This window comes from Neopelma chrysocephalum, unplaced genomic scaffold, assembly GCF_003984885.1.
Source record: "Neopelma chrysocephalum unplaced genomic scaffold, ASM398488v2 Primary Assembly neopelma1_25, whole genome shotgun sequence".
In the NCBI taxonomy this organism is placed as follows: Eukaryota; Metazoa; Chordata; class Aves; order Passeriformes; family Pipridae; genus Neopelma; species Neopelma chrysocephalum.
The window spans coordinates 16,026,669-16,049,217 of NW_020897694.1; the positions used below are offsets into that span (position 1 = coordinate 16,026,669).

A 22,549-nucleotide genomic window follows, 5' to 3' on the forward strand; every position below is an offset into this window, starting at 1 on the left:
CTAGCTTAAATAGAAAAATAATAGCTCTCTAGTAAAGAACACAGGAGAGCTGTATTTTAAAATACTGTTATTTCTGCATAAATTTAGTCTCCGCAACAAGTAAATATTTTTATGAAGTTCACTGTACCATTCCCATGCATTTAAAGTGATGAAGGGAGGGGCTACAGGGAGAAAATATTAATAGAAACACATAAATATCATCTATTTCATTTTCCACTATGGAGGAATTTTCAGAGGTAACTTTAGAGTCCTTAGACATCCAATGCTCCCTTTCTCCTTTAGCCAATATGGATGAATCTTTGCAGCAGTCTCTAACTATTGGCTAGACACAAATCTCAAAATTTAACACGAACATGTTTAGCAACACAGAGTTTAGGAACTGGAGAACCAAAAATGCTGTTCATATTATTTCATACTGAACATTAGTAACAAAAGCAGTTGAATAAGGTTAACATTGGTATCATAGTCATGTAGAATACAGTAAACAGACAATAGTGGCCTATTATTAACTCCTCTAAACAAACAAATTATGAGTTACACTTATGTTTTCTTGCATTTTTCTCAATTGAAGTTACTGTCATTTGAGTCAGAACGTTGTCAATTTAGTTACAGACTTACCTTGTTGCGTGTTTTTACTTTCAATTTAGTCTTCTGTTTTCTTTTCAATTTTTTCTTGCTAAAAAGTTTCTTACTTCTGAAAAAGAATGGAAAAGCGATGAGAACAAAAGAATTAAATTCCCTTCTGTATCCCATGGTAAACAACACAAACAGAGAGGAAAGAAAGTCTGAAGTACTCTAAAATTTTTTTTCCTAAGCAAGGGGAACAATCACTGGCAGAAATTCAGATTATAAATCAGCACATAAAACACTCAAAATCATGCTTTCCTAATGTTCCACTGAATTATGGGCCTTTATTCTCATCAATTTAAGCAGAATATATGCTAGGATAGAAAAAAGTCCCTATATTTTCTACAGGTTTACCCTACTGTTTCTATTACAAGTCCATTAGCGCCACACCAATACTTGAAGCAAGACTTACTGACAAATCTCAGTACCAGAACCTGTTCGTATAGAATATTTATGCTTTGTGAAGTCTTTGCCACACCAAGATTTAAGTGTTCCAAGACAAAAACAAAGCTTTAGAAATGTATCATTTGGCAGAAAATTCACTTGATGGAAGGAACTGCAACTTTTTTATTTTTTGTCTTGACTTTTCCCACCCTCAGTATATAGACTTAATTTCCATCCCTTTACATTACAGATCTAGCTAACACACATTCCTCTAAGATCCTCTAATCCTCTCCTGCCCACACCTCATTCCTACCACATTCTTTTTCTCCTCCATTTTACTACCCAGAAAAAAAAGACAAATAAAAAAAAGACACCATACACACAATACAATTCTTTGTCACCATCACCAAGATCACTGTGTTTGAGATGCATGCTTTTTAACCTACTATACATTTCTCTGGTCTGTTCAGATTATAAGCCCTCCACACACAAAAAAAGAGGCATATATTATCTGCACAGCATATAGCTCATCCTATATAGGACTACAAGCAACAGCTACTAATATTCTTCTGTGCCACTTAAACATTACTCAAACAGCTTACAGTTCAGATTAGTTGGAAAAATAAAACTATGAAATCTGAAAGTCACAGAAGAATTTGCATTTTCAGGTAACAGATTGAGAATCAGAAGAATCTTAATATTCTATTCAAACAACTTTGTTCTAAATAGAAAATGTTAGGTACTGAAAGCATAATGCTTGCTCTCCTGTACAGTGTTCAGACTGCAAGAATATACAAGTCTCATGGTCCATAAGTTAAAAGCTGGAAAAGCTGAAGCCTGACCAACAGCCACCAGTCAGAAAACAGGGTCAAACAAACAACCCCTGCAGAGAATTACAAGAAAGCTGCCTGCTAGAAATTTCACAACTTTTCCCCTCTTCACCAATAAAGAGGAAGGTATGTTCCTCAAGACACTTCCTGCAGAAGCAAACTAGCTCACCACTTTTCTTATAAGGAACAAACACCATTATCCTTGAGTTAAGAGAAGTGATTCAGTGTGGGGGAATTCCTCCACACTCCCCAGTAAATTAAAGCTTACAAAAAGAACCTAGATGACTGCTCAAGGTTCCTTCAACAGTAAAGTTTCAATATATAACAGTATACAACCTATTTAAGAACCACGGGAAAGAAATTTCATATAAACTTTACTGTCCAAATTTCTATAATGAAACTTCACAATCTGATTCACTATTTAGTTTTTCTTTAGTTGGACAAGTTTTTCTTCTTTATTAGAGTTTAATGGAGCTAATTCTTCTTCTGCTGTCAAACATGAGGAACAGTTCATGTTCTGTTCTGTAGCCACTCAATCTTCTCCTGTAGACCAAATTACCTTTCAAGAACTTTCACCCTAACTTTACAAGTCCTGATAAAAGTATCTTCTGGGCTCTCTCAGTCCATACCATGAGCAAACCACATTGACCCATACTGAAAACAGTACTTGTTATTTGCTGTTAGGAAGAGAAAGAAGAAATGTCTCATACGGCTGCAAGGTCACACTTTTAACTGCATTCCAGGTATTATTTGGCAGCTTCACAGCAATATGGCACAGCAGACCTATGTAACCCAGACTAACATGAAAACAGTTTACTGCAAACTTCCAAACTGAGCTTCCAATACTTTTTATCTAGCTGTGCTGTTAATTATGCCTTTTAAACACAGTGCAATTTGCATTTACCACAGACAACTTGATAAGCATTGCTTTTCTCTTTTTTTTTTGTTTGTTTTAAGGGATACTAACTCCATTTGCCAAGACTTAATACTCCCTGTCAAAATCCTTGAAAACTCTCCAAATTTGTTATAGTCTGCCAACATCATAAAGACTTTTTCATCTTGTAAATATTTCACTGGACCAGTACCTGTATTTTTGCAAGTATTTCTTCATGTTTATGCACACATCTAAAAATCCCACAAATTAAGCCTTCGTCCCCTTCACCTCCATCCCCCCAAAGACTGGGCTCATTTCTTCAAAGTAACAAACCCCCCACCATTTGGCAGACTACCTTCATTTGTCAATGATACCTAGAAAATGCTTTTTCCAATTAGCAAACAGGAAATATCAGCAATGGGTTTACTGGTGGTGCTAAGATCTCCCTCATTCATACAACAACCATTAAAGACGCTGCCAGTAGCATCACTGTCTGAGCGCTCCGCTATGGTAGTCATTCTCTTCAGCAAGTTCTAGACTTAAACAATTCTTTACACGGAAAAAACTTGGGTACAGAAATGCCCCTCCCTATATTTTCTAAAAACAAAACCTCAAGGATACTGAAATTCCAAAGTTTTAGCTGGAAAGTACATTTTCCCCCACATCCAAACAAAACTTCAGAACAAGTAAGCAATTAATTAAGAAATAAAGAAATACCTCATCCCACTAATTTTATAAATAGTTCTGAACAATCTACCATTACTATGCATTACAGTAATATATTCATAATGTATCTGCATGTAACACAGACTACATATATGACTGTTCACAGTTCTACTGTTATATACCATTATGCCACAGTGTTCAAATACTCAGAAAGAAAGTATAAAACATGGGCAAGTATATTCATGATAAACAATGTTAAGCAGATGATGAGTAATTTCCTGTTGGAAACCACATGTGTTAATTATAAGCCTGACTCTTCTACTGCCTGATTAACAAGACCTGATATGGCTCAGATGAACTTTTTAGCTAAACTATTAATTATATTTTTGGTTAACAACTGTACATTGCTATTAGCTGTCATTTGTAAAGGTCTTGAAACTCTGTGCTGACAATCTGCTTCTGCTCGCAGAAGCCTTCAACTTCTAACTCAACCGTGGATACCATCTAGTTCACACAAACCTAACTCATTATCAGCAAATCTTAGGCAGGTTTTCTGCAAACTGCTTCAAGACATTGTAACACTGGAAACTGAGTTAGCAGTTTAGAATTGGACCACAAAGGAAGTGCAAGTCAAATGAGCACAGAACATGAAGATACTTTGACAAAAAATACTTGTGGCAAATGGACACAAAGAAAGACCGAATGGTGCCATTACAGCCTTTACAGAAAAATCTGTTTAGAATAAAAGCAAATCCCTAAAATGTTCAACTCTGGAATATGGAATAATTGCCTCAAACCAAAGGGGAAAGAAAAAAGGGGAAAACGTGAGGGTGGGAAACCACCAATGGCTTGATAATTTGAAATAGATAAGACAGTCATGTTAAATGACATGACAGCAACTTTTATTCAGATTTGTGGCAGATTTGTAAAAGGGACAAAAAGCATGCTTAGTTTATTTGTTCTCAGACCAGAAGTAGCATTAGCTAGTACTTGCAATACTTGCTGCATTATTAGGGGGACAGTACTCAGTTGTCTCAACACCATTGCTCTTATTCTGGTCAAAAGAGCTGAGGAAATGCAAACAGAGCATATTCCCTCAAAGTCATAACAGTCCTGAACTTAAATTTGAGAAGGAAGCTTTATATGTTGAGTGTGTGTTCCCCATCACGATGCTGTTACTGAATTACTCAATATGGATTAACCATAACCACACCTACATCAGCTCTTCTAGATTGTATGTTAAAATAAAGGTATCACTGATGAGTGGAAAAAATATTATTCTGCCTCTGCTGTTGAGGAGAAATAGGAACAACGAAAGTGTTATTCGACTGCTGTCTGACCTTAAAACCTTTGGTTCTACCTGAAATGTGTTACTAAAGGTCGTGGTAGCTAGTGTAGCATTAGACACAGTCATTCTGCTGTTAATTAAATCTTTGAGTACACTTTTGGAAAACAAATGAATTTAGTAAACTACATGGTAACACATGGTAAAATCTTTAAAACTTCTAAATTACTTTGAGTTGTGTATCTGTCTACACTGGCTTGCTCTGGTTTGAGGGTTAAGCATCTTTATAAAGAAGTATACTGTTGACAGAAGAGGCCTAGCAAAGTCATGCTGCGTCCAGACAAATATACTGTATTGTTTCGTTTCCATAGGCACTTACTTGACACAGTTAGCTTAAGCATTCAAGGGCTAGTGGAAATTCTCTTAAGAAGCAGCAATCACTCAGTAACTCTGAGACGAAACACTTGTGGTATCAATTATTTTTTTCCTCCACTAGAAGAATTTGCTGCTGGTGATCAACTTGGTTGGACAAGAAGCAGGAAGCATTTGCTTCTAAACAGTCCAAAGTGAAAGCTCAAACTGTCAACTAGACCACAACACGAAGCTATTATCACTCATGTCACCATCAAGTTTCAGGGTCTTTCATCACAGCATCACGTCAATGCACCACGGATGCAGTGACAATGCATGTTAAGTTCAGGAACCTGAAAGCAGGGAGCAACCAGGATCACAACCATAGACTTCATAAGAACAGACTTTAGCCTGTTCAATCTATTTTGAAGAGTCTATGGGATACAGTTCCCTGGAAAGAAAGGGGTGCAGAAGACCTGGTTGATGCAGCTTGAGCGAGTTGGCTCTTATGCTCTACACAACTTGCAACAGCCTATCTGGAATACCAAGACCAGCTCTGGGCTCCTGAGTACAACAGAGACTCACTTACTAAAGCAAGTCCTGAGAAGGGCCACTAAGATGCTTAAAGGACTGGAGCATCTGTCATATGAGGACAAACCAAGCAAGTAGAGACTGTTTAATTGGGAAAAGAGAAAACTCCGGAGGGCAGGGGTGGAATTTCATCAATGTGCATATATACCTGACAGGAGAGAGTAAAGATGATGGAGATAGATTTTTCTGAGCAACATCCAGCAACAAGTCAAGAGACAATGGGGAAAAAAATAAATACAGGAAGTTCCATTTAAACATAAGAACTGTAAGAATGGTTAAGCACTGGAACATTAGAGGACACAAAGAAAGAGAAAGGTTCTAGATTCTCCATCCTTGAAGATACTGAAAATCCTGCTGGACAATGTGCAGAGCAACCCACTCTGGTTGATCCTACTTCAAGCAAGGATGCTGCACTAGACAGTCTCCAGAGGTCTCTTCTAATCTCAACTATTGTGTTGTCTTCACTGTTTATATACTAAAGTAAAATTTGACTGTACAATAAACATGCTTTGTGGAAAGTGTGGAAAGTGTGGATTTTTTTCCTCATTCTGAGTTTTGCATTTCTCCTGGTGTCATGCCATGTTTCCGATTACACTTTCAAGGAGAGACATACTGAGCTTTTCATCTGTTCACCATCTGCACCAGCAAACAGACAAAAATTCAGGTATAGGGTAGACTTCTATGGGAATTAGTCAGCACAATCAAACCTACAATATTACACAAAGCTAACAAGAGAACAAGGGATGAAAACCACTCTATCACACTCAAAATATATGCCTGCATTAAGCCAAAACAGTCACTTGAACAGATCCACACTTCCTTGGATATAATCAACACCCAGAGGTATACTAAGAAGTGCACAACAGAGAACATGCCTACATGCAATAATCAAGAATTTCTCTGTGCAGATGGATCAACATGGACGCTGTGTACAGGATCTTTAAGAATTTTCCAAACTTCAGTCGTACAGAAAGCCTATGCATGTCCCCAGGAAATCTCAAACATTATTTGTCAAATGGAAGATACTCTAGAATAATTGAGAACAGCGTCTGGAAAAGAACTCCAAAAGGTCAGTCTTTCCATTCCCTGGTCCAGCATAAAACTGGGGGTGTCCTGGTCGATGGAAAGTTAAATAGGAGTCAGCAGTGCCCTGGCAGCCAGAAGGGCCAACTGTGTCCTGGAGGGTATCAGGTAAAGCATCACCAGCCAGGGAGGGGATTGTCCTGCTCTGCTCTGGTGCGGTCTCACCTTGAGTATTGTGTGCAGTTTTGGGCACCACAACATAAGACAGATATTAAGTCATTAGAGAGAGTTCAAAGGAGGGCAATGAAGATGGTGAAGGGCTTTGAGGGGAAGCCGTATGAGGAACAGCTGAGGTCACTTGGTCTGTTCAGCCTGGAGGAAACTGAGGGCAGATCTCATTGCAGTCTACAACTTCCTTGTGAGGGGAAGCAGAGGGGCAGGCACTGATCTCATCTCTGTGGTGACCAGTGACAGGACCCAAGGGAATGGCCTGAAGCCGTGCCAGGGGAAATTTAGGTTGGATTTTAGAAACAGGGTCTTCACCCAGAGGGTGGATGGGCACTGCAACAGGCTCCTCAGGGAAGTGGTCGCAGCATGAAGCTTGACAGAGTTCAAGAAGCATTTGGACAAAGCCCCAAGAATCACATGGTGTGATCCTTGAGGCATCCTGTGCAGGGCCAGGAGTTGGACTCGATGATCCTGATGGGTCCCTTCCAACCCAGAATATTCAACGATTCTAGTCAAATTCCACTGCGTTCCCAACAGGTGTTTTCCTTGTGGAGATATTAGACACTGTCAGTGATCACATTTCCACCATGCCCTAAATAATCCTACTAGAAAATTCTTTTTGGAGTCTTTTCTAAATTGACTTTATGGCAATTAAATGCTATTTGATTATGTCTTTATTACAGAAAAATCAATTTATTTTCCTCTTTTTCCGTAGGTAGCTTGAACTTTTTTCCAAGTCTGAGAAGAAATCAATCTTCTTTCAATTCAGCCCAAACCATAACTCATTTACATCACTGACATCTAGTCATTATTCTCTCATAGTAACTAGTCCTTCTTACTGAAAAAAAAAAAAAAAAGAAAAAAAAAAGAAAGAAAAAAAAAAAAGTCCCACAATCCTGAAATTCAAAGAAAAGGTCAAGAATTACTTCCAATTTTCTACACAAAAGTATTTCTCTCAATTTAAAAAAAAAAAAAACAAGTAAACACTCTGACAGCATGGCATTTTTGAATCATAACATTTTATAATTCTATGCAATGTGTAGAAATTGTCATGAGGTACCTTTAATTCACTGTTGCTTTTAAATTTATGCTTACTGGTTGGGTTGTGGGTTTTTTTGAAGTTAAGGATTTGCTGAAGTTACAGTCTTCAGTATATATGTAATCTTTCACAGTTTTGCATCCCCTATTAACTTTTTAATCTACAATCTCATTTCCAACTCCTTGTCAATGAGAGACTAAACAGTTCAGGACCTAGGACAGATCCAGATGCAGAGCAACAGCTACTACCTGTTCTCGCAGGCTTCCCTCTTGACAGCAAGCCATTCTGCAGCACCTCTCCAGAGCAGGCTTCTGTGCAGTTTTAAATCCACTTTACACTAGTTCTATCTAGTACAGAAGTAGCCAAGTCAACAGGCAGAAGGCAACACACCTAAAATTGCCAACTGAGGAAGGATGCAGTCCAGACAATGGGACAAAAGGGGTAACAGCTGCTTTTCTCATTTGCATCTGCTTGATGATCATAGAATGGCTTGGATTGGAAGGGACCTTAAAGATCATCTAGGATCCACCCCCCTGCAGGGGCAGAAACACCTTCCACTAGACCAGGTTGCTCAGAGCCCCATCCAACCTGGCCTTGAACACTTGCAGGGATGGGGCATCCAAAACTTCACTGGGTAAACTGTTCCAGTGCCTCACCACCCTCTCAGTAAAGAATTTTTTCCTAATACCTAATATAAATATCTCCTCTTTCAGTTTGAAACCATTCCCCTATCCAGCTTTCTTGCAGGCTCACTTCAGGTTCTGGAATTAGGTCATCCTGAAGTCTTCTCTTCTCCAAGCTGAACAAGCCCAATTCTCTTAACATTTCCTCATGGGAGAGGTGCTCCATCTTTCTAATCATCTTTTTGGCTCTCCTCTGGATTCGTTCCAACAGGTCAATGTCCTTCCTATGCTGGGGACTCCAGAGCTGGATGCAGTGCTCCAGGTGGAGTCTCACCAGAGCAGGGCAGAGCGGCAGAATCACCCCCCTTGTCCTGCTCGCTGCACAACTCTTGATGCAGCCCAGGATACAATTGGCTTTCTGGGCTGCAAGCGCACATTGCTGGATCATGTCCAGCCTCTCATCCACCAGCACCCCCAAGTCATTCTCAGCAGGACTCCTCTCAATCTGTTCATCCCCCAGCCTGTGCTGATACTGGGGGCTGCTCCAATGCAGGTGCAGCACCTTGCACTTGGCCTTGTTAAACCACATGAGATTCCCATGGGCCCACTTCTAAAGCCTATGCATACAGAATGTGTTGCTGTAGGCTAGGTGCTTTAGCCTTAAATCTATAACTCTAGAATCAGAGATGCTCAGAAAATGGCTCAAGTGTTAGGTCCAGTCTATACCAAACACCTAATTCTGTTCTTAGTTCATATTTGGGTTTCTCCATATAACTCCCTACAACACAAATCTACCACTTAGTGTCAAAGTGGTTCAAGTCAAGTGGACCCAGCAAATGTTCCATGACATTTAGCGGTTGCTGAAGTACCCTGCAACTGAACTTTCCTAAGGTTTTTCATGCTTAACTTTCTGTCTTTGCAGATATCCTCCTTTGATAACTAAGTAGTTACCATTCCTTCTAGTGCTGAAACATTCAGCATACTTTCAACCATGGGGACAGCATCAGTAGGCTGCTCAAAATCCCCAATCTGCTGTTGGCTTGATAAACAAAACGTCTGCTTACAAACCATAGTTCCAAGACCTTTTTAATGCTTTCTTTTTCATATCACCTATGATAACACCTATCAAGTTTCCAAAAGGACTTGCCATAAAATAGTTAACAAGAAACAAAGTATATACATAAGAACTGAAACCTGGCACATATCAAATGCATATCCATACAAATATACAAATTCTCTCGGTGTAATGCAAAACTAAGTATTGGCAAGCTTTATGAAATAAACATGCACAGAGTATATAACATATACATCACAAACTAACTCAAAATTTAACCTTACAAATCACAAATAGAAAAAAAAACCCCATAATGTTCATCTATGAAGAAATAAATACACTAAATCTACACAACACTTGAGAAAAAAAATGCTTTCTGCTAACACTGATTAGTATCCCTGCGTTTTAGAATATCTCTAATAAGGAAACAATTGCTCTGCAAAATACTTCATGAAAAATATGTCCATGAAGCAGTTGCTTGACCTTCCCTTCCTCTTTGCACAGTTGCAGGCAGGGTAAGAAAAATAACAGATACTGCTTCTGCCAAAGTCACAGCCAAAATAGCTCAGTTGCATGACAGTTGGCTCTCAAACCATATTTTTGCCTGTTGTGATACATTAGAAGTTTGAATATTGTATTTACTAGCAAAACAAAAAAAAAGGTGGAAGACAGGTTGCAGAAGAGGAAAGCTAGGATTTTTGCACTAATATCCCCAAACTGGGGACTAATTACCACTAGACACTTCCAACTACTCCAGTAAGACTCTAATATACAAAACACCTTAAAACAGCTCAGAAGTACTCTAAATAATAAATGAGTACTAAATAATAAAATCCAATTACATTTGGATTTTGTTACCATGCAGTTCTTCTTACACAGATGTTTAAACAAATATGTCGCTTTGTCTTATCTAAAACTATAACTGTTGCTACCTTTTCAGTTCTCCTCATATTCCCTTTACTTCTATTGAGCTATAGCATGGAAGTCCAATACATGTTCCTAAAAATATATTTACAACAAAAGGAGAGGCAAGGAGAATCTCCATCCTTTAATGGATGGGGGGAAACTCAGGGACAAAGGATGAGTAAAAGGCTGAGGTACTTAATGCCTTCTTTGCCTCAATTTTTAATAGTGACCAGTTGTTTTCAAAGTATTCAGCCCCCTGAGCTAAAAGACAGGGATGGGGAGCAGAATGAAGCCTCCATAATTCAAGGGCAAATGGTCGGCAACCTGCTATACCCCTTGGGGACACACAAGTCTGTGGGGTTGGATGGGATTCACCAAAGGGTATTTTAGGGAGCTGGCAGAAGTGCTCACCAAGCCACTTTTCATTATTTATCAGCAGTTCTGGATAACCAGGGGGTTCCACTTGACTGGAAGTTAGTGAATGTGCTGCTCAACTACAAGAAAGGCCAAAAAAAGGATTCAGGGAACTACAGCCTTTTGAGTCTAACCTCACTGCTGGGGAAGGTCATAAAGCAGATCATCCCAAGTGCCATCACATGGCACATACAGGACAACCAGGTGATCAGGGCCAGCCAGCTTAGGTTTATGAAAGGCAGGTCCTGCTTGACCAACCTGATCTCCTTCTGTGACCAGGTGTCCCACTTAGTAGATGTGGGAAAGGCTGTGGATCTTGTCTACCTAGACTTTAGTAAAGCCCTTAGACACTCTTTCCCACAGCATTTCCTTAGAGAAACTGGCTGTTCCTGGCTTGGGAGGGTGTACTCTATGCTGGGTGCAAAAATGGCAGGACAGCCAGGCCCAGAAAGTGGTGGTGAATGGTGAATCCAGTTGATGTCCAGTCACTGTCCAGTCAGTATTGGGCCTGTTTATTATCTCTATCAATATTCTGTTTAATAATTTTATCAATTATCTGGATGAGGGGATAGAGAGCACTCTCAGTAAGTTTGCAGAAGGCTCCAAGTTGGGCAGGAGTGTTGATCTGCTGGAGAGCAGGAAGGCTCTGCAGGGGGATCTGGACAGGTTGGATTGATGGGCTGAGGCCAATGGCATGACATTCAACAAGTGAAGTGCTGGGTGCTGCCCTTGGGTCCCAACAACCCCCTGAAAAGCTACAGGCTGTGGACAGAGGGGTTGGAAAGCTGCCTGGTAGAAAGGACCTGGGGGTGCTGGTTGACAGCCACATGAACACGAGCCAGCAGTGCCCAGGTGGCCAGGAAGGCCAATGGCATTCTGGCTTGTGTCAGAAATAGTGTGGCCAGCAGGACTAGGACAGTAATCATCCCACTGAAATCAGCACACCTTGAACCCTGCATTCAGTTTTGGACCCCTCACTACAAGACAGACATTCTCTGGCATGTCCAGAGAGGGTGAAGTGTCTGGAGCACTAGTCTTATAAGGAGCAGCTGAGGGAGCTGGGATTGTTCAGCCTGGAGAAAAGGAAGCTCAAGGGAGACCTTATTTCTCCCTGCAACTCTGAAAGAAGGTTCTAGCCAGCTGGGGGTCTTTTCTCAAGTAACAAGCAATAGGACAAGAGGCAGTGGCCACAAGCAGCACTAGGGAAGATTTAGGTTGGATATTAGCAGAAAACTATTCACCAAAAAGGTTGTCAAGCATTGGAATAGGCTGCCCAGGGAAGCGATAAGAGTCACCACCCCTGGGAGTTTTTTAAAAGGTGTGTAGGTGTGGCACTTGGGGACATGGTTTAGGGGAGGACGGCAGTGTTGGACTTACAGTTGGATCCTGTGATCTTAAAAGTCTTTTCCAACCTAAACAATCCAACAATTCTGTTTCCAGTAACAAGACAACTGCATCTTGCAACAGAGCTCTGCTGCAAGATCTGTTTGTTCAACACCATGTTTGCTCCCTGTGACCTCAGAAGACAAATTTCTCTTTCTGGTCTATTTTCCTAAGAATCACAGAACCATTTAGGTTACAAAGGACCTCTTAAGGTAACACTTTTTACTGTGAGGGTGACTGAGCACTGGTACAGGTTGCCCAACAAGGTTGTGGAATCTCCATACTCAAAGCTGTATGGACATGGTCCTAGGCAACTGGCTCCAGGTGGCCCTGCTGGAGCAGAGGAGTGGACCAGATGAACTTCAGAGGTCCCTTCCAACCTCAACCATTCTGTGATTCTGTGACTGATTGTATGAAATTTCCTGCTCAAGCAGGGTCAGGGAGAGTATGTTGCCCAGTACCACATGCAGCTGAATTTTTAATACCTCCAAGGAGATATTAAACCTCTCTGGACATCATGTGCAAGAGCTTGACCTCTCTGAAAGTGAAGAATTCTTTATTGGAATGCACTAGAATTTCAAAATTTTTAATTTGTGCCCACCAGCCCTTGTCCTGTCAGGGCGGTCTACTGAGAAGCATCTGGCTCCTTCTTCCTTCCCACCCTACACTGATTAAAAAAAAACATCTGAGCCTTCTCCTTTCCAGACTAACAGTCCCAGTCTTCTTAGCCTTTCCTTAGAGGAGAAAAGCTCTAAACCCTTAATCACCTATGCAGCCCTGCATTGGACTCTCTCCAGTACATCTCTCTCTCCTCTACTGGGAAGACCAGAACTGAACACTCCAGATGCAGCTTCACCAGTGTTGAGCAGAGAGCACTTCCTTCAACCTGCTGGCAACACTCTTCCAAACCCATCCCAGAAGGCTGTCTCCTTCTTTGCCATGCCAGTGCATTACTGGGATACAGACTGTGGCCCACCAATATGCCAAGCTACTTCTCTGCAGAGCTGTCTTCTGGCTGGTCAGCCCCCCTTGCAGTTATTCTCCCTGATGAAAGATTTTGCAACTCCTCTTTTTGCACATCATAAGATTCCACTCAGCCCAAATCTCCAGCCTGTCCAGATTTCTCTGAATGGAAACACAACCATGTGGTGTGTGAGCAATGTGAGCAACTCCTCTCTGTTTTGCACCATCTGTGAACCTGCTGGGGGCACACACTGTCCCAGCATTCAGGTCATTAATGAAGATGCTAAACAGCATTTGCCCCAGTATCAGCACACAAATGGTAACCTGACCCCAGCTGGACTTTGTGTCACTGATCGCAAACCTCTAGGCCCAGTCCTTCAGCCAGTTCTCAATCTACTTCACTGTTCACTTATTTAACCCATACTTTGTCAGCCTGTCCATGCTATGGAAGACAGTGTCAAAAGCCTTATTCAAGTTGAGGTAAAGCACATTCACGGCTCTCCCCACTCAGAAGATATCTGTACATTACCTACTACTAAGTTTTCATCAAGGGCTATGGATTTTTAAGGCACTCAGCAGTGAGAATCACTGGAGTGATTCTCTGCCCAACTTGACAGGCAGATCTCAAACAACACACTAGAGAGAACAACCAATTTTTTCTTCAAATAATGAAAGCTTGGTATTTTTTGATTACTGACAATATTATCCTCAGATGACCTCAGATATTTAAAATTATTAGTATTTTCTTTCAGTAAGCCTGAAATTTAACATTTAAGGAACTTCAATGTTTAGTGAAGTGGACAATAACTCAACTGTCATTCAACCAGCCATGTGTACGCCCTCCAAACCATTACCAGCTTATACATTGTCTTCTTTGAATTATTAATCAACCATTCTGACGTGAATTTTCATCCAAGCCAATATAAAAGGAAAAATCAGGGCTTAAGCAGCATATCTACAAATGGAAATATCATCAAAATCCTGTCCCCTAAATCCATAAATTAGGGTAAGGAACATCAGCTGCAATCCAATTACCACAGGCTTAGAGGAAAACACAGGCAGACTACTAGGACAGGTTACATTGGGCTTCTAAGGCATATGAAAAGAAAATGTTAAGAAAACTCAAAACAGAGACTGATGGATTTGAGAGAACACTGGCTGGGGAAGTATAGAGATATAGATATATGTATAGTTAAGACATCAAACATCTGGAAGACAGGTAAGACTAACAGCCACATTCCTATGGTCTGGAACTCCTCCCTGTATGCTCTGATCCAGAAGAAAAAGGTCACCTTACTACTTGATTGTTCAATTGGGACTTTACTGTGCTATTGTTGGTGAGCTGAAATTGCACATCTTTTTAATCACTAACTTCATAACTCAGAACTATTATACTATCACAATAACTTTTTTTAACAACTAACTTCTTTTAGAAAGCCAAACTTTTGGAGGCCTAAGACAGGAAGGGGTTATTCCAGCTGCCAGAATACCTTTTCTAAGGCCTCTCCAATACAGTCAGAAACATAAATACTACAAGTTCTATGAATTAAATTAAAACCCAACTGCACAAGTAGAATGGATCTCATTTTCATTTAACCATGACAAAAGAGCAAAAGTAAAAAACAGTATCTAATCCCTTTTGTAACTGAAAGGGTTTCTGAAAGAGCATAAACCTATCTCAAATAAACAATGACAACTCGAAAGAAAGCACTGCTTCAAAGTGTTCTCCACACAAAGAGAACGGTCTCCCAGTGCAACCACTGACAGCTGGAGTTTTTCTGTAATTTTCTGATTTTTCGTTATTTGCTTCAATGTTATCTACGAAATTAGATCTGTAAGAACACATGCAAGGAAAATCTACTTCAAGTTGCTCAGTGTGGAGTGAAGTATTTATCTGTTACCCTTAAACATTTTTAGGACTCTTTTTTTAACATTAAAAAAGCCATTCAACCACAGCAAAGGTGACAAGATCTGTGCTTTTGGCCACTTTCCTATCTAAATACAACCACCAAACTCAAAGTGTATACAAAACTATCATACATAGAATCACATCAGCAGAATTTTAATTTAGGAAATATCCTAGATGAAGAAAAATCTGTACTTATTAAGAACAAGCACATTACCAGTGGTTAGTGATAGTATAGCATCCTAAGACTGATTAGTATTGAAAGTAAACCAAACAAATTCTACATTGTCTTCACTGAATCGCAGAAGAAGCAACTCAAGGTTTATAGCTGTCAATGGTCTACCCTGTATAACAGTATATTCTAGAAATAAAACGTGATAGAGAATAGACTGGTTTGAAGAGAAATGGAATAGCAACATGACTACTCTGAAAACACACAAGCATAATGAAGATGTATGAGCACATCTGTTGGAAAGACATGCACTGGCTAGTGGGAAAGAAAGGAAAAGCAAAACCAGGTAAGATGCAAGTCACAAATGACTACATATAACTTAGGGTGAAACAAAATAACAAGAAAGAAGAGGCTGAAACAAAAATAGAATAAGGCATTTATCTAACAACAAGCTCATCTCAATGTAATGTAAATGACTGGCTGCAGACCTGTACAGACGCAGTTGTTGGCTTAAAGGCTCAGCAACAAAAAAGATGAGTGGTGTTATCAACTGCAACAAGGAGAACAGTGGAGAAGTAAGATGAAGAGTTCAGGGTTTGACCCTGTTGAGGTTAAAATTCTTAGCTAGACATTTTTCTAGACTGACAGAGATCATGGTCAAAATAATCTAAATACCGTGGCTTTGACTAATTTAAACTGCAAACAACAGACATACTTTTTGACCTTATCTGGCTTTGGCTACAATGAAGTTAATAGCTTGTACCATGCTTGCGTGTTTTGGATTTGTGATGAAAACAGTATTGATAGCACACCTATGCTTTATCCGTTGCTGAACAGTTCTTACACAGCATCAAGGTCTTTTAAGTTTCTCACGCTGCCCCGCCAGCAAGTAGGCTCGGGGTGCACAAGAAGTTGGGAGGGGACATAGCTGGGACAGGTGAATCCAACTGGGATATTCCAGACCATATGACATCATGTGGAATATATAAAGCAGCGAGAAGAAGGAGCAGGGGGGATGACATGTTCAGAGTTATGGCACTGGCCTTCCCAAATCACCTTTATGCATGATGAAGCCCTGCTTTCCTGGAGATGGCTGAACATCAGCCTGTTGATGGGAAGTAGTAAATTAATTCCTTGTTCTGCTTTGCTTGTGCACACAGCTTTTGTTTTAGCTATTTAAGTGTCTTTATCTCAACCTGTGAGTTTTCACATTTTTATCTCCGTCTCCCTCATCCCACTGCAGGTGGAAATGACCAAGCAATAGAGTGGCGCTTAGCTGCTCACTGAGGTTAAACTGCAACACCTTTTCAGAGGACCTATAAAGTATTTCCCAACAGTTCAAAAAACTCAGTTCAAAACTCATTACCTGAGACAATAATGCTTGGGAACACAAATCAAGGAAAGTTAAGGGAAGAAAATTAAAATAAGGAATGGCACTAATCTAACTACAACTCTCCAATTTTTTGAGGGGAAAAGGAAACTCAATTTTTGATTCTTTTCTAGTGTGTACAACTGGCATTAGATTTATTAAACTAAAACCAAAAAAATAAAAATCATAACAGTATTCTCAGGCCAAAGTAGTCATAGATATACTAGATACAAAGAAAGAACTATCATTCAGTTATAACAATAAAACCTAATCAAGTTCATCAACACATTTGTCAGTCTGAAGGGAGGCAGTGAGCTATAACACGCTATTTAATATGACATACTTGCTACTAAGAAAAAAGCATATTTAGCATATTAATACGCTTCAAAACATATGAAACATTAAATCTAAATGTACCAATACCATATGCCTTAATGCATTAACTTACAGCACAAGGAGCCCCTTCTGTGCTAATTTCTAGTGTTCATCCTTTGGAGGGGCGCAGTGATAGGAAGTGGCTGTGAAAAACCACTGGGATGGATCTGCTGTGAAATGTACTTACAATATAAAAACTTAAGTTAATTATATGGGTACTACTCCAATCAGCACCTCAGCACGAAGCAGCATTTATGGCTAGCAAGGTAAGAAAGAAAAGACAAAAATGCAACCATGTGTTCAAGTACTGCTGCAAGGGATCAAGTTTTCAAAGTAAGCTAAGGTTTAGGAAAACAGTTTGTACTAAGTACTTCAGTACCAAAAACTGTGTTATGGATAGGTCACATGTGCCATCACACGTGCTTTACAGAAAGACATAAATAGTCTTTAAATTATGGGTTTGGCAAAACATACGTTGTCATGTGTCAAGAGAAGAATTTGCTAAAGAAACATCTTCAAAATATTTTGGCCAGGCAGAAGACAATAATATGAGAGGAAAACCAAAACTAAATGCTGACAGCTGATGGTTAACATAGCAGAAACACAAATTCAACATCAAGTTTTTAAGCATGCAGAAATGCATTTACTACATTTAACATGGCTATCTGAGGAACAGTAACTATTAAATCCCTCCAGCCTAATTTTAACTGCTTAAATTTGCCACCTAACAGACCATCAGTGTCCAGAGCAGATAGTGTAACTGAAACTTTAACTGGCATGTCCTCTCAGTTTAAAATAAAAAATACAACCCTGAAAAACCCACCACAAAACAACAAAATAAAACAAAAACATCCCAGAAAATACACACAGACGGTTTCAAATCACTAACTAAAACCCCCCAAAAAATCTCCAAAATCTACTTTACTAAAAAGACATTTTCTGAGACAATTACCATTTGAACACTAAAAAGGTTTAACCAATAATGATGGAAACATTACAGCTAAATAGTCAGGTACCCAATATAAATTATTCAGTAATAAACCCATTATATGGAGAACATGTCACATCTCCACAGGTGAACATTTAGAATGTCACAGTACAAACACTGTAGTTGCTGCTATTTGACACACTCCCATAGTTTAAAAAGGAAATAGCTTAACAGTTTTTTATCACTTCTGTTCAGTTTAAGTTTGGCCTATAATTGAACTTCTACCTGAAAAGCAAGAGGTTCCACATGGTATTATTTTGTAACACAACACAAATAACGGGGGGGGGGGGATTACAAAATATGATCCATCACATGCACGAATTCCTTTCCAAACTACACACTTTCCTTATGAATTAAAAAGCAGAAGGATGCAAGACCACAAAAGACAAAAGTGTCTTTTAGCATCATTAGACTTCTAAGGTTGCTTCGGCCTCCATTGTTGTTAAAACAAAATGCATCCCCAGGAGTTCACAAAACCTGAATATTCTCATGGATTCCCATTTTTTTAAAGTTTTTAAAAATTAGTTGTATATATTATTATAATTATTTCATATATATACACAAAATGCACATTTTAAGCCTCTCAACATAGCATTATTAGGTTCTTTCCAGCTTCTATTATGTTTTCTACACCAATACTGCACAACTACAAACCACATTAGACTAAGAGACTACTAGAGTTTTAAAAAATAACTCCTATGTAAAACTGTTTCCCTTAACAGAATATAAGGTACAAAAGAAAGTAAAAATATGCAATTTTAGTAATTTGCTAATCCCTATTAATCAATAGCATGATACAGTATTAAAACTGCTACACTGCAGCTAAAAAGCAGACAGCAGACAGCAACTCTCATCAGCTTTTCTAACAGGCAGGTTAGCTTAATGTAATAAATAGAGGTTTTAGTTTACATAAGGACTCAAAACTTTTTTTTGTAAAATGACATTTACAAAACATAAGAATTGAAAAACAGGGGAGAACATATTAAACTGGACTGGGTTAGAATATTTCAGTTGGAAAGGTCCTGTAGAGCAAATCTTTGCACTGGAATGAACAGGAAAATGTAGTACATAATGTGCAGTATTTTGCAAGAAACACTGCTATCACTTTGCTAGTCTTTATGTACAGAATCTTTATTGTTTTCAGTCAAAGGAATGCTTCCAAACTTCTGCAATTATAGTTCCATTTTAAAAGAGCAACAAGTCCCAAACCAAAAACGGCTAACAGCTTCTGTAAAGGCTTTAGATCTGAAGAAATAAAGGCTTTGTAACAATCAAATTAACCAACATTCAAATGAATACAAATTTCATACATCTAAATTTACTAAACAAAGTTTACACAAATTCTTTAATCTTGGCAGGGCAAGTTTTCAGTAGCATTTCTCCAATAAACTTTCAAGTGTATATACATATACATACATATATATGTATATATGCATATATATATATGTGTATATATATGTATGTATATGTAAGAGATCCTTAGTCCAAATAAGCATTGCATTACTGAGCATAAGCAAGGGTATAAGGGAAGACTTGGTGTCAATTGTGAAAACTTAAAGACTAACCTAATGATCATTTTTTTCCAGAAGATGTATAATTTACAACTGTAAGTGTTCTTTAATCATTCAGCTGAAACAATCAGTATAAAATGAAATAAAGTTGGCTAGCTCTTCTTCAGCCAAAATGGCTGGGAAAAACAGCCATCTAATTTCTGCTTAATAGCAGAAATCTGACATTCCAGTCATAATGGAAATTTTCTTTGATCTCAGTCAGGTCACTTCACAACATTAGGGTTCACAACACAAATAGAAGCTTTTCTCCTCTGAAGGATCTAAGCTGAGAGGCAACTTTAGCAATAAAGTAATGGTCACTCTGACATGAGTACGAACTTACTGTCACTTTAGACTATATTGCCATTGTAATAGTCCAGTTTCAAGCTAGTCAAAATTATGTAGTGAGGATTTCCATTATAAAGCAGGCCACACTAAAGCCATTACAAATTTGTACACTTATCTGTATTTGACAAAGAGTCTCAAAGAATATACGGAGCCCAACTCATATTTCTCATATTACTACCAGGTAAAAGAAGAGTAAAGACACTAGCAGTTCAGGGAAAACCCCAAGATGCACACAAAAAAATAGCAGCAATTACGGATAGGGATGTTTGTTAGGATTAAGTTATACAACAGAAAAACTGTATATTTAAAGACAGCACACAAAGCTTTGATACTGAAAGCAGTACAGACTTCCAGTTTCGTCCACTCAAAACCCAGCATATGAGACAACATTCCAACAACAGGAATTTTTTACTTGCCCTCTGAAGAGGCTCATACTTCCTATTAGTCTTTTACAGACTTTCATAGCTACACCAGACATTATGCCACCAGTTATTATTTTCAGCTATTTCAGTGGCCACAAAGCAGAGGCTATGAACTAGGTAGAGAGTAGATTTTTCTTCCAAACAATCTTGAATTGACAAGTCTATTTCCCACTGCTCATAGTACTGTAACAGATTCTTAGCATTGTTATCTGAGCAAAGACAGTTGTATGGTAAATTGCAGAATTAGGTACTTTTTTCTGTTTCCTTTCAAAAAATTATTAGGCTGGCACTGGTGACAAAAACAAGTTTCTCTGCTCCCGCCTCTCAGTACACAAATCTTTGTGCAACCCTTCACCTCATGCTGTCACAAGCACAATCGCAAGGTGAGCCAGATCAGGGAATTAGTCCGGATTACAACAAACCAGTTTTGCCAAGTTAATTTTAACTCAGAGTGAGTCTCTAATCTGTTACTGCAAGAGACTATATAAATATTATGTCAATGTGGCAGGGACAACAAGCACACTAACAGAATGGTCTCCTTCAGAGACCAGTGTTCACGACATCGCAGCCAGTATCACATGAGGAAATGCAAAGCACTGCTAGTTCTTTTTCAGAGCCAATTACTGCATCCTACTCAACACGTGATATTCATCCTTTCAGACAACAGCCAGCACAAACACCTTCCAAATGTGATACTAATCTTACTTGTGACTTTCAGATAATCTCCATAATGTTTGATTTCCTTGTCTACACAGAAGCATTTTCATACTGCTTCTAAGTTCTTCATAAACATTAAAGTTAGGCTTGAAATAAAAACACTCACTGAGGCAAGCATTGGTCATAGCCCATGAAGTGCAGAGTACAATTTTGCAGACTTGAAGCAAAAAATTCTACATCAACTATAGCAAATAGGTTGCACTATCACTCTTCAAATTAGTCTTCTTGACATTTTATTACTGTTCATAAGCCAATTTGTTTAGAGTTCTTTTAAGCTACTTCCAAGATATTTTTCTAGTCACAAACACTCTTATTGACCAAATAGGGGCTTCAGATTTTCCATATATATAAAAATCAAGCTAAGACTCCTGTCATAAACTGTATTAGCCTAACCTCCAATTAATGTATCTGGCAATGTTATCTACCCTAGCAACTAGATTGCATCCACAAGTAACTTTAAAGCACCTCTTTAGGAAATGTTTGGGATTTTTACTATTTTTGTAAAAAAGCATTTTTGACCATTTCTGTTTAAGCCTACCAGGTGGTTGAAGTTCTCAAATTGCAATATTTTCATACAAATATAGAGAAAGGGTGGAGATCACAAGCAGTACCTTGGCTGCCATCAGTCTGACATGAGATATTGCAGGTGAGTACCAAGTGATAGCGGGCAACTAGATGATTATTAAATATTCCTCCTCTTGAAAGTCCTACAATGCACATTGGCTGTATTCACCAGTATTAAATATCTATCATTTACTTGCCAATAGCTTAATAGAACCTATCTGCTCTGTACAAGGAGCCTGGCTTCTTTGCTTTGACCTCAAAAACATCAATTAAGAGAAGCACTAAAATTTACACACACCTAAAGCTAGCATTTTCTACAACTGAAAGGGATACTAGTTGAATTATCCTGAAACCAAAAAAACAAGGCACATGACAAATTCAAAACTACAGCTTTAAAAAATACAGACCCCTTAAGGTAAAATTCAGACAAGTATCTGAACACCGTGGAGCAATTGCACAGCTGATTTCCTTGCATTTAGGAATATCCTTACACTTAGGACTTGTAGTCCCGGGTTTAAATGATACAAAGCTCAAAAGCAGGAAGAAAAGATTAAAGCAAAAAGCATTAGCACCAGACTGAGGAATACATGGGGTAAGAAAACACAGGCCTACAGAAGGGAAGAAAGAACTATTCCTTGTCATACACTCTGAAAACAACTCGGTAATTGCAAATATTTCAAATACCAATAACAGCCCACGTTTCCAGCATTTGCCATAAGCAAATCGGGAAAATTATGTTATTCTTTCAGTTTCTTATGTTAATTTCACTCCCAGACACAGCCTTTCCGAGGGGTGGGGTGGGAAGAGAAATAAGCCCTGCTGTCAAGTCAGGGGAAAAAAAGAAGACCCGAAGAAGCCACCCTCGTGCTTTGCAAACTGAAACAACGGTGACTCCAA

General features: G+C 38.9%; 1 protein-coding gene across 12 annotated transcripts in view; it reads right to left on the reverse strand.

Moving 5' to 3' along the window:
* Nucleotides 1–22,549, reverse strand: part of MYCBP2 (MYC binding protein 2, E3 ubiquitin protein ligase) — a 180,995-nt gene that overhangs the window by 156,520 nt on the left and 1,926 nt on the right. For all 12 annotated transcript variants that reach the window (XM_027674586.1, XM_027674585.1, XM_027674579.1 and 9 more), the window contains exon 2: nucleotides 619–694. In XM_027674586.1, the coding sequence (XP_027530387.1) occupies nucleotides 619–694 (76 nt within the window). The remainder of the gene's footprint in view (nucleotides 1–618; nucleotides 695–22,549) is intronic.